The sequence below is a fragment of the Platichthys flesus genome, chromosome 20, assembly GCF_949316205.1.
Source record: "Platichthys flesus chromosome 20, fPlaFle2.1, whole genome shotgun sequence".
In the NCBI taxonomy this organism is placed as follows: domain Eukaryota; kingdom Metazoa; phylum Chordata; class Actinopteri; order Pleuronectiformes; family Pleuronectidae; genus Platichthys; species Platichthys flesus.
In genome coordinates this window covers 15,964,190-15,977,623 of record NC_084964.1, presented here as the reverse complement: position 1 = coordinate 15,977,623, position 13,434 = coordinate 15,964,190, and the positions used below count along the sequence as shown (strand labels likewise).

Genomic DNA, 13,434 nt, shown 5'->3' with positions numbered 1-13,434 from the left:
TGTGTGTGTGTACAATACCTGGTTTGAAATTAGTAGTTCATGTGTGATGTCTAATCTAACAGTGTAAAGGTTCAGAGGTTTAAAGCTGCTGTGTGTCGACATCAGACAAGTCTGTAATTTCACACTTTACGGACGCAGGGTTTCAGATAGAAATCTGTCAACACATATTGTACCATGTTCAGCTAAGAGCCTCCATTTATATTTATTTATTTACTTATATGATTGTTTTATGTTTTTGAAGCTTGATTAAACCCAAAATGTTTTCATCTGTCTTGATTTGTGATCGGGATTACACAAAAACTACTGGAGAGATGACCATGAAACTTGCTAGAAAGATGTGTTGTGGGTCAGGGAGGAACAAGTTAAATGTTGGTGTGGTTCTGGATCAGGCAGCTGAGTAAATAGTGCAATTCTAGTGATTTATATACTTATATATATATATATAAAGTACATATTATTTTGTTGATCTTTTCCATTAGTTAATCCAATTAACTAGTGTTTAATTGATTCTTGAACTGTTTTTAATATCATAGTTGTACTTTAGCAACAAGTGAATTTCATGCCAACGCATATTGAAATTGATAAATGGCGTTAAAGATAATACCTCAGATGATGAATGTCATCGTCTGGTTATTTGTCAGGAACCTTTTTGCCAAACCTCTGATTCTAGTATCTTCCCTTACTGCAGCCATGATAACCACATCAACCATTATCACATATCCTCCTGTGTTATTTCTATATATATATATATTTATATATATAAAAAAAACAACTCAGTGATAGGAGGGGAGTCGTGTTCTGTCACATATCTGCCTGGGTTGAATCCCTCCAAGCAAACAGCCAATAACCAGCTCAGGGTCGAGCACGGCTTCCTGCACAGTTATGAAGACCAGCTATAGGAGAGGAACCTTGAACACAGACCTGCTGTCTCTCTGAGTGCACACACACGGACACGGACACACACACACACACACACCCACACCCGCACACGCACACGCACACACACACACACACACACACACACACACACACACACACACACACACACACACACACACACACACACACACACACACACACACACACGGCGCTCACAGGCACGTTTCCAGCCGATGACAACAACAAGTATAGAGGGCAGCCGAACAGGTGCGGCTTAACTTGAAGGACTGTTCATAAAGTGGAGCTTTAGACCTATTGAATATTCAAAATACATTTTATTTCAAGTATCAAGAGTTGCCTGCTGTGTCCAAGAATGTGTATTAAACCTCCCTACACCTCGGTATTAATATCTGTCTCTTCATCAGTGTTGCATGGTAGCATCACTCCATGCTTGAATCTTTAAAACTCAATATTTTGACTAGTTTTGAAATCTGTGGGGGAAAAAAAATCTGAAATCATGCATCAGAAATTGCAAATTTGAAAAATGTCATCAGATTGCAAACTGCTGCATCGGACAGTTTCCCTTCAGCTTAGCAACAGTCACTTGGTTTTTGTTCTGTGGCAAATAGCAGCATAACTTCAATGCTGCCAAAGGAAAGTACATAGAAAAGTACATGTAAACAAACTCAGAGTGTAAAACATAAACGGACCAGATAGGACAACGTAGACAAACAGCAGCACCAGTAGAAGAAATAAACATCTTCCTCTCTTATCACGGGGAGTTCTTCCTCTCGGATCAGAGATTGAATCTGTTCCACACACAGAGAACCAGTGAAGACGTCAAATAAATAAATATAATCCTCATGGTCTTCTGATGGGTCTTTGACAGAGCGTAGAAATACGACAAAAATCTGAGAAAAGACAAATTCAGAGCGACAATCTTCCTTGTGATCGAAGTGAAGATGACATTAAATTAGGTAACTGTGGATCTGTGAATGAGGCAGATTCACTTTCCACTTTCACTTTGCAAAATAGAAACTAAATATCTCCAGAGTGACAAGTCAGATGCAGCACATGGGTATTTTCAGTGGTTTAGTATTTGACCATCAGGTGTATCACAGAGTCCTCAGAGTCTAAACATACACTCAGGGTCAACTCAATGTGAACTTCCCCCAGGGAACCTCAAATTCTTCACTGTCACACACACAGATTTGTGGCATCAAGGGGGGTCACAGTGCACGACACTTCATCACACGCACTTTTCAAACTGCACCATTCGTCACATTTTCCCATAAACATGAAGTATTTTCATATGTAATCACGTTTTTTGCTACTGCCCCCTGCAGTTTGATAATGGTGAGAGGTAAACGATGTGAGTAAAGTGTGTTTCAAAATTGATAAGTTAACACAAATGTGAAAGGAAACTAAATACAAGAAGGAGTGTGGGAGTCCAGTTGATTCTCACGTTTAAAGAACAAAACAGAGCCACAGATAGGAGTGTATTGCTCATTACCAGACAAAAATTATGAGGGAAACTCCAGCAGAATTTATATCTGCAACCAAATGTTCCGCGGAGGCACAAGTCAAGACCCCAAAAGCCAACGACCACTCCTGCCAAGACAGTTACGAGGCACACAACCAGAAACCACTGAGCCTGCATGTGGCAACAACCACACAACAAAACACAAGACGTGATCATATCACACTGGAACAGACCGGGCACTTGTTTAAGATGCTAATAATCAGACAGTGTAATCAACCAATACACAAACTATGGGAATATAAGATTAATACACATAATATTCACATGGTTTGTATTTTTTAATTAATTAATTAATTAAGCCCCATTGAATTCTGATATGCATATCAACAGACTTCTTATTAACATATCAAATAAGACACTTGTGCCCACACAGACGTATTTCCAACGCGGCCATTGAAACCAGTCGTAAGTTACAGTTCCATTTCACTCGTCCCAGTGTGGACGTCACGCAGCTCCACAGTGTGACTCCTCTTTCTTCTACTCACTGATCAGCTTGCAGTCCGCTCTGTGCGAGGGCTTCATGGTTTGCTGGACAGACAGCCAGCCACTCCGCCTCCCACACTGACAGTTCGGTGCCGGGCTGAGCGAGCTGCACCCGTCCACATTCGAGCCGCCAGTCTCCTCTCTCCTGCAGCTGCTGTCTCTCTCTCTCTGTCTCTCTCTCTCTCTCTCTCCCTCCCTCTCTCTCTACCTCTCCCTCTCTCCCTCTCTCCAGCTGTCTGCTCTATGTCTCTCTCCCTTACTCCATTTCTAGCTTGAACTCTCTCCAACCTGCACTTCTGTCTCTTTCTCTCTCTCGCTCACCTGGCTCGTCTTCTTTGGCTCATCAGCGAAATGTCCGTCCTTCCTCTCACCATTTCTCTGTCTCATACACAGTCTCTCTCTCTCTCTCTCTGTCTCTCTGTCTCTCTATCTCTCTATCTCTCTCTCACCCTTCACTGACACTGTACATAGTTCACAGCCATGCACTAGAGTTGGACCAGTCAGACAATCCCTCTGCACAAACCCACACACAGCCATTAATCATGCACTCATAGACATAAAGTACACATATGAGTAATAACAGTAAAGGATAAAAAAAAAAGGACAAACTCAAAAACTGGAAATTTGTAATAAATTCTGTGTTTTGGGTAAATCCAATATAATTTGCTGTCATGTAAGAAGTCAGGATGCAGAGAAAAGCAACACCGTTAGTGGAAGGAGGGTAGTCGATGAATGAGATACCTGCTTGTTTTTTGTTCTGCAGATTTACGGTAAATTTTGATTTTTGAGGAAATAATCTTCAGGAAATGTTGAAACCACAGAAGATAACAGAGTGAAGTGCCAGCATAACACATCCACCTTCTCAACAAACCTCAAGAATCTATGTCACTTATAATAATAATAATATGGGGCGGTGTGGCATAAGGGCTAGAGTGGTCGTTCTCCAACAAGAAGGTTGCCGGTTCAATCCCCACTCTTCCCCATCTGCATGCTGAAGTGTCCTTGGCAAGATACTGAACCCCTAAATGGCCCCTCATAAATGTTGAGTGTACTACTTGTAAGTTGCTTTAGACAAAAGCGTCAGCCAAATGAAATGTAATTTAATTATTATCATTATAGGATGAAACACTATTTAATATCCCTATTTTCCTTCATGAGGACTTAGCACCTTTCACTTCTCGACCATCTCTGCGAACAAGACTGTTAAATAAAATAATTACTACATCATAGATTCTTCTACTGCTGCAAATACTTATTTTCCTCTCGATTGATCTGCTGATAAAAAAAAATCAGATTAATTGATTGAATGTTTGATCGATGAACTGTCAAAAAGTAGAGAAGGTGTTTGAGCTGACTTGGAATCAGTGTCAACACGTTCCAAAAAAGAAAAAACTACGTAACACGAAAAACAACTGTGTTTCATTACCAGTATATTAAGCGATGATTTATGGTCTCTCCACTTCTAAGTGCCACCGCACGTCTTTAAAGCGGCAAACGCACAAACACGCCACCTTGACCTGTCCCTTGTCTCAGCCACTTGACATTCAACACACACATTCATAGGTGTCAGTAGGTTAGCAGAGGCTCACACACTGACCCACACATGTTCCACCTCCACCTGTAGAATATCATTCCTTACAGCATTCCTCCTGACCTCCTACTGACACCGGATGATTCATGAGGATGTTACAGAAAGACATGAGTCGTTAAAGGGATGATTGCCTCCACACGAGCAGCATGGAGGCTGGTTATGATTTTTCTGTGCATCACTGTTTACCACTGAATCTCCAGATATGTTTTTTTCGGACTCAAACTCCTCACCCACCCCTCCATCGGCACAGTGTGGATAATGACTTAATTTTCATTTTTTGGGTGAACTATCCCTTTAACGTCCTTGAGCCTTTCGGGTCATTAAAGTGAACCTGGAGACGATCTATATAAAACATTCCCCCGCTCGCCACTCACACTAAAGCTTTCAGAATACACCAGGGCTGGCCAGGCGATTATCACGGTAATCCTCGAGAGCATTTGGGACCCGGCCACTCGTCAAGTTACTTCCAGTTTTCCTGCCAGTAAACTGTTTAAAAGAGCAATTCCTGATCCGGCCACGGTGATAACAGGAATTATTTTCACAAACACACGAGAGTTGCAGGAAGAATAAAGACAAACTTGGGATGTTTTCATCATTTCATCATCCGTTACCTCATTCATGCCTTGTTTGATCCTCTCCATCCGCTGCACAATCATCAAGATCAAATCCATTTACGTGTAATAAGCGTTTATAAGCAATTTTAAGCATTTTTGAAATGAAGAATCTGCTCTGATAAATGTCGGCTCACATGTCGTGCTCTGTTAAATATTCAAAGAAATCTTCAGAACATTAAAACTGACATTTTCACCAGGATACAGAAGAGTTGCTTAATTCTACCATGCTTTTAATGCATTTTAATGCAATTGGTATCTTCTACGAACAATTTGTGTATTTTTAACATTTTCCAGTCTGGTTTCGCAGAACACAGCATTTCCAAATTATAATTATCATTTCTATGCAGATGACACTCATGTATACATGGTATTAAAAATTCAAGGGGCCGAGCCAATAACTTCTGATATCTGGGTGTCCAGATATTTGTGTCATTAAAACAGACACTGAGCCAATTCAACTTGAAATCAATGCAGCTATTAAATAATACAAAGAAATTAAGATAGTTAGTAAGAATATTGGGAAGGAAGAAGAACTTGAGTCTGAGTTTAAAGATACATATGCAGAGGAGATCTGAGGATCTAAAAGAACTAGGGCAAGGGAAACGTATGGCTCACTCTTTCAGTCCATTGCAAAACAGCAGTATTTTCTTTTCAGGCACAAAGAAACGAGGAGATGTAACAACTAGATGACCCTCTCTCACCAGAGAGGTTACAAAAACATTGGATTTCCAGAAAGATGGGAACTCGTCAACAAATAAAGGTGGCACACTGTTTTTCTCGCTGTGAGTTGATTTCAAACCCCATCAATGCAGCATTTTTTCCTTTTCTTTTCAGTGAAGGTTGTGCAAACAGTTTTGCACAGGGACTATATTTGTCAAGCGAGTAATGGCAGGTTAGTGTTATGCTCTGCTACATTATAAAGCCTTGTGATTTGCAATCAAATTACACAGCTTACAATCAGAGTGCGCCCTTTTTTTCCCCTGAAGCTCGAAAGATTAAGACAAGAGCAGGTCGTTGCTCTGAAACCCTGAAGAGATGAACAATACCGTAAATGGCAAGAAGGCGATAACCACACAAACTCTCCAAATTCAAAACATAACTCAGACCTTCTTAAAGCGTAAGGATAACTCCATATCCTTTATGACATCGGTGAGTGAATCACAACCTTTAAAAAAAATGCTAGGCTTCGTGTTTCTGTTGCAGGGGCATCATCATCATCTCTGGAGAGAGAGATATTGCTTCCTGATAAACTAAATGTCAAAATGGCACAGCTACACTGTTATTGTGTGTATGTGTGTTTGTGTATCTTTGTGTGTGCTTACATGTGTGTGAGTGTGAGAGGCAGAGATCAAAAACATCGCTCATGTGCAATGTTTGGTAACTGGGTATCTTTGGCTCTAGGTTAGAGAGACAGAAAACGTCTCTCATGTTATCTGTGTGTGTGTGTGTGTGTGTGTGTGTGTGTGTGTGTGTGTGTGTCCTATGAAACCCTAGTCTTGCCAAGACTTCTAAGCTGCTATGTGTGCGCGTGTCTGGCTCTATTTTGTTTCCTGTCACACCCATTAAAACAGAACACGCTGTCATGTTAAAGTTATGTACTGTGTGTGCGTGTGTGTGTGTGTGTGTGTGTGTGTGTGTGTGTGTGTGTGTGTGTGTGTGTGTGTGTATATGTGTGTTTGTGTGTTTTGCCTCTGAAAACTTGTAATTACCCTGATTCATGGTGAAAAAATATAAAAATTAATGTTTTGTGTGAGTTTATGCGTGCAATATTCTGTGTGTGTGTGTGTGTGTGTGTGTATGAGCGCTTGTGTATTGATTCTGCCAGAGACAGTCTGTCCCCTGGCCGAGTGCCACTGGAAATTAATGTCAGGATCAGCTTACGTTTGAGTCATATGTGACATCGTTCATCATCAGAGAAGGTGCACGGACAGTAACCAGCTGAGCCACTGACCGACAAGCCGACTGGTTGGACAATGAAGTCATGTAGAGAGTGAGAGAGGTAGAGAGCGAGAGAGTGATAGAGAGAGGGGGGAGAGAGAGAGAGAGGTGACATACTACATTATGATCATGATGAGAGCTGTCTGATCCCAATAATGAAACATGCATATCCATTGATCTTTTAATGTTTCCTTTAGGATTTTGAAGGAATTAAATCAAATCAAAAGCGGTGTGTGTGTGTGTGTGTGCGTTGTGTTGAGTGTAGGCTGTGATGTCAGCAGGACTTTCTTCTCCTTCTTTGCACAACTTAAACTTTGTGCATCTGTATATATGTGAGTTTGAACCGGAGAGAATGAGAGTGGAAAGAGAGAGGATGGGTGGTGCGATGAGGGAGAGAAAGGACAGCAGAAGAAAGAGAGAGAGAGAGTCCAAGAAATGGAACATACAGAAAGGAAAAGGGCAACCACTGGGATCAACAACAAACGGGCTCCTCCCGACCCAAAGTGGATGAGAAGCCGTGTGGGAAAAGCACAGAGAGGAAGAGAAACAGTGGAGCAGCGGGTCACATGGGAACAGTGAGAAGCTTTTTGTCTCAGAATCAAACAGATCCAGACCCGCTGCCCAGAGTCCCTGCAGTAATGAACTTAACTATAATGCTCCAATGGTTGAATCAAGAACTGCTGATTCCGTGTGAACCCTGCTTTAAACTTTACATTTGAGGCAATAATGAGCAACAGAAGTTTCAAAACTTAACTCCAACATTTCCAACACTCAAACGCACAAATAGACAAAACCCTTTCCGTGTGCACGCTCACCTTTCAGCACGCCGTGGCTGGTGGGACCCTGAGGCGGAGGGAAGGGCAGGGCGGAGCGGGCCCCGAGGGCGGCTGTGGCCTCCAGGAGGGCCCCGGTCAGCAGGGAGCACACGGACGTCCTCTGGCCACACGAGCGATAGAACCTGGAAATAAACGAGGACGGGAAGAAAAACCGTCAGTGAAGTTTACAGGTGATTCTAGTTGATCAGCTGCCACTTGAGGGATTTAGAAAAAAGTTTATACACAAACATGAGCATCATGAGGTTTTTAAAAAAACAAAGGACAAACCGAAGTGGCTGAGAAGGACGACAACACCGGGGATTGAGACAGGAGTTCAGGTCAGGTCCAGCTTGGCTGGCGCCGGCGGTGTGAGACGACCAATGAGACACACGGAGACACACGCGTCCAGGGAGAGACTGCAGGAGCTTCTTGGCAGGATGAATCAGGTTGAGCTCCTCTCGGTCCTGCACACAGCTGGTGACCTGTCGAGGACACCAGTGACAAATGACTCACTGGGAGGTAAAATTGGAAACATTCCAGTTTGAGGAGTCTTCAGATGTGTGTTGGCAACCTGGCATCTACCTGTCAGTAGAAATGTCTAATCTGTGCTGATTTGCAGCCGGAGAAATTGAAATTAAAACGAAGAACACAATGTTCACCACCAGAATAATTTGAAATGTCACAAAATAAAGAAATCTATGTACATAAAAGGTTCCATTTTCATAAATCATCCACATTTAAGGTGATACAAAGAGTTGAATCCATTCACATGAAATCAATCTTCAAGTAAGACTGAGATAAAAGAGAGACTCAAAAGCTTTCTGGCAAATTCCACTCCTCCCTGTGCTGTTTGTCACCTCTCAGGCTGTTGTGTAACATTTGAACGGGGGGGGGGTTATTGTCATCAGCTCCTCCACCGCGGTCATTCTCAGAAGCAATTTCATTTTGACAGAGAGGAAATCAAAAGGCGTGAAAATAAAGGAATTAACAAGAGAGAAAGAGACGCCATAACAGAGAGGAAGAAAGGTGGTGAAAGGATGGAGCCACACGGAGAGAGGAGGAGGAGGAGGAGGAGGAGGAGGAGGCTGAGGAGGAGGAAGAATAAGCTGCAGACAAAAGGACAAAGACGTCACTGAAAGTTAGAACTAGGTTTTGACCTCGAAGAAAAAGCCGCCTCCTCGCTCGGTTCACACTCTTCTTGGAACAACATCCATTTGACATAAAAGGAAACACTTATCCAGAACGAGCGGCTTGTCCTCTGTCCTTGAGCGAACCTGCACACCAGCTCCTCGGGCACGGATTTCAGAGAACAGCCATTAAGGCAACATTTTGTGGCATCGTAAGTGGCCATTAATGCCTTCGGCCGGGGACGGGTAATACAGGAACGGACGAAATCAATACCGGTGACAAGAGTGTAGACGGGGGGGGGGGGGGGGGGGGGGGGAGCACGAATACCATACACGTTTATGAGAAAGTACAGCTTTGGTGTAATTGTTATTGACAGCGTTGATCGGCACTCACAAGACCAAGAGGAAATGGTCAAAATGGGCACAAACCCATGATCTATAAGTGGAAAATAAGATTTATAAATGCTTACAATCACTCGTGTCAACTTTGGATGCTCACAAGTTCAGGTTCAAATCAAAACATCAACACCGATCAAATTGAGACCATGTACTTCATAAACTTGATAAATATGAATGTTTTACACCCAGATGTTTTTAACTTCAACTTTGCAGATGTAATAATATTTGTTTTTAAATATAAATGTCTTAAGATATTTGTCACATTATCCAAAGGCTTATGGGTCAAATTCTCAAGAGTGTGATCAAAATAAGAATTTTCATATAAGTTAATATCGTTGATTTTCACAATAATTGTCAAGTAACTATTTCTGATTTATAAAAATATTTTCTTACGTCTGAGTGAAGGTTGTTGTTTTTAAAACTTGATAAGCAGCAAAACATTGTGTCATACATTCACAAAGCATAAGCAAAATAATAAAGTTGTTTTCATGTGTTGTAGCCCAACAATATAAAATAAATACAATATAAGACGTTTATCGCGTTTTTAACCAGACCAGCTCTGAGTGCAGCGCATACTTCACCCCACAGCTTCCTCATATTCAATATTTCACACACTCATAGATATCCGTCCATAAATGTGTGGTTCTTTTCCATTAAGAACCAAGAATTATTCCCTGGAGAAATGTTGAAAACTATGAAAAACATCCATGATCTGTCCCCTGATCCACATCCAAACCAGTATGATATAAAGGTTTCCTCCCTGACACACGACGCATCCCTCCACCAAGATTCCTGGAAAACCCTGGAGTTTATTTTGTGTAATCTTACCGACAAAAAAACGAATGGACAGCAGGGAAAACATGACCTCTCTGACAGGGGGGGGTCAAAATGTCCAGGACATATTCCGTGCAGGCTGGCACTGCTGTGGCATAATATGCACAACCACACACACAGACAGACAAACACACAACTCCTTCTCTCCATGGGATGGGTTTCCTGCCCGGGGGGGGTGCAGACTCAGTTCTTGTCAGATCGGGGCCTTCTCCAGGGAAAGGAGACATACCAGCCTGCACGTTTATACATGGAGAGGCAGGGATTTGTGTTTTTTGGTCTTTCCTTGTCCAGAACCTTCACTGGCTCAGAGTGAAAGACTTGACTCTCCCTATCAGCATCTGGACACGGTGCAGAGACGTGCAGTCTGAGACATTTACCCTGTTTTTCCACAACATGGAGCTCATGCCTTTATTATCTGCTCCACATTTCCACGAGAAAAGTCCGAACTGATACTGATACACAGGGAACTGGGGTCGAGAAGTTCTGCTTGAACGTTTCTGGAGAGAGAAACCTTAAAAGCTTTAGCAACACAACTGGAATGAACGACTACCGACAGCCAAACACAAGAACTAATAATGGAGTTTGTATTTGTGTGTATAAATCATAGTAAATATGAATATATGGTCACTTTTAAGACATTTTACTGAAGAATTGCTACGTATTAAATCATTAAAGTCAGTTTGTCCTCCTTTCATTTCTCCCCCATGAAACCATCTGAAAACGATCCTCTCTCCTCAGACGGGAGAGGTTAAACAATGTTAGTTCAACTGTAACACACAGACCTGCAGCTTGAATAAGGTGATTAATGAGGGGATAAGAGTTTAGTGTGAGAGTGTGTGTGCGCACATAGACGCCTGTGTGTGCACATAGACATGTGTGTGTGTGCGACACAAAGTCTGAAAGAACACTGTGCGGAATGTGAAGCTGGTTCTGAAGGACACGGAGCAGCTGTCTTCACACACACAAACAAACAAACACACACAAGGATCTGCACCTCCACTTTCATGCATCCAAGGATCGAAGACGTTTCAGTGATTCTCGGGTTTCACACAAGACAAGTGAATCCATAACTAACTGAGACAGGATGGAAGTGTTCTCCTGCAGGCACAAGGGAGCGGGGGAAGCTGTGAGTTATGGACGGAGTGAACACGATAAAAACTAGATTTCAAAATCAATTAATGGGAAACAATCAAATAAATCAACACCATTGATCGTTGATTTCAAGCACTTGCTCAATCTCAATGCAAATAACCAGTCGTCGTAATGAAGGCCGGCAGGCAGAGGGACACAACGAGCACAGTAATTGCATTTCAGCCCTAATTGCATAAGTACATGTCTCTATGTGTACTGTGTCCTTCTTCCTGGTGGGTTACGATGCTACTGCTCTTCCCATTCAGCCACTTAGCAGAGCTGCAGCTAAATGAGTCAACTGCCACGGACGCAGCCCTGGAGCTCATGTTTCACTGCATGTGCACAGGAAACGCTGATGGCCTCAGCTAAATTATCACTGATTGAGCTGCACTTACAGTAAGTTACAGCAACTTCAAATCACTGTGTAGTGGACACTCAAATTCTACAGGTTGTCAACCGCTCCTGTTTCTCCACTGCTGCTTGAAACACGTGGAACCGACTGTTTGGAAATGATGATTTGAGGACTAATGCTTTAAAATGCAAATCACCAACCCCTACTCTGGAAACCAGCTCATGTTCCTTCACAGTTCAGGCTGATATATATTTGATTTCTTCTAGAGGGCCTGTATGTGCGAAGGCAAACGTGGGAGTTAATCGTTTTCAGACACTTTTCCTTCCAGCCCCTTAGTGAAATGTCTGGGGAATGTCAGAGTGAGCGGTTGGGGCGCGTTGAGGACAATTCTAACGTGTGGCGGACGTGAAACCGGAAGAATACAAATATCTCAGGATGAAAAAGAGGAGCTGTGCACGGGGAAGATGGATGAAGATGCATTTCAAGACAATGAAATACGCTGTAAACTGATGTTGTGAATGCATCTGTCCTGAAAACAATCTCATATATGAAAGGCAAGCTAATGATGTGTCCAGACCCAATTTTCAAGATATTTTCCAGATATTATCTGAAACCGACTTTAATCTGAACTAATTAAAACTGTAGCAGAAAGTCTAAACAGGAAGTTATGTGACAGTTCTTCCTGTTAAACACTTACAACATGACATCACCAATCTGACCGTCCACTGCTGTCTCCAAGCTTGCTGACACCTCAGGACATTAGGAGAGCACAGAGCTCAAACGTATGAGATTGTTCCCGTCTGTACCAGCTCCCCCCCCTTGCATGAATTAAAACTGAATAAAACAATTATGAGTCACCAAACACAGATATTGAAGCGATGACTCACTGGCAGACGTTCCTCACAACCGACGGTTTATGAGTGAGATTGTAATTAAGCCACATTAGCGCTCCACTGGGTCATTTCTCTGCCTGGCAACATCCATTCTGGGAAGGGATTAGCACGGGGGGGGGGGCTTTGGGGTGCCATGCAGATCTAATGAACTTTGAGCTGGAATGCACACACGCAATGACACACATGCTAAAATGCAGACATGCGAATGAACTATGATTCATGCGGGCCGAGGCCGTCAGTCTGTAATCCAACCACCCACATGTCGACTTCCTCACTTTGATGAGCGACCCTGCTCACACTCAAATACTCGCACGCTGACACCATCTCCACACACACGCACACAGACACACACAACCCTCTTAAATTACTTGGCATTATTGTGCACATGCAAAAACCTCAATCATATTATTCTATGACTTTGTATAAGCAATAAGTCTGATGTAACACAGCTATCAAGTTGTTGATCAGAGCAAACAACCAAAGCAACCACAACCTGAAAATATAAAATATCCTATGTATCACTGGAAAAATAAATGTAAAATATAACTGGCTAATGGTTATATACTATAAATAAATAAATAAACAACTATAAATAAAATATCGATGTTATATAATCTTATTCGTTATCCTTACATGTTTGTGTCATGATACAATAAAGCTCAGCTGTCTGTGAAATATTTCAATGGAGTGTGTGTCTGTGTCGTTTCCTCTCCTGTACAATTACCATGCTCACACACAGACACACACACACACACACTTATCTTTGTGCGGATACTCTTTACCTCTGCCAACATCTGCTGAAAGGAGCCGATCCAGGAATTTCCTTTTAACATCG

The 13,434-nt window shown here is 42.3% G+C and overlaps 1 protein-coding gene across 4 annotated transcripts in view; it reads right to left on the bottom strand.

Annotated features, from left to right (window-relative positions):
• plce1 (phospholipase C, epsilon 1) overlaps positions 1-13,434 on the bottom strand; it is a 76,767-nt gene that overhangs the window by 34,994 nt on the left and 28,339 nt on the right. For all 4 annotated transcript variants that reach the window (XM_062378483.1, XM_062378484.1, XM_062378482.1 and 1 more), the window contains exons 6-7: positions 8,152-8,345; positions 7,864-8,006 (exon numbers count right to left, since the gene is read on the bottom strand). In XM_062378483.1, coding sequence (XP_062234467.1) covers positions 7,864-8,006; positions 8,152-8,345 — 337 coding nt within the window. The remainder of the gene's footprint in view (positions 1-7,863; positions 8,007-8,151; positions 8,346-13,434) is intronic.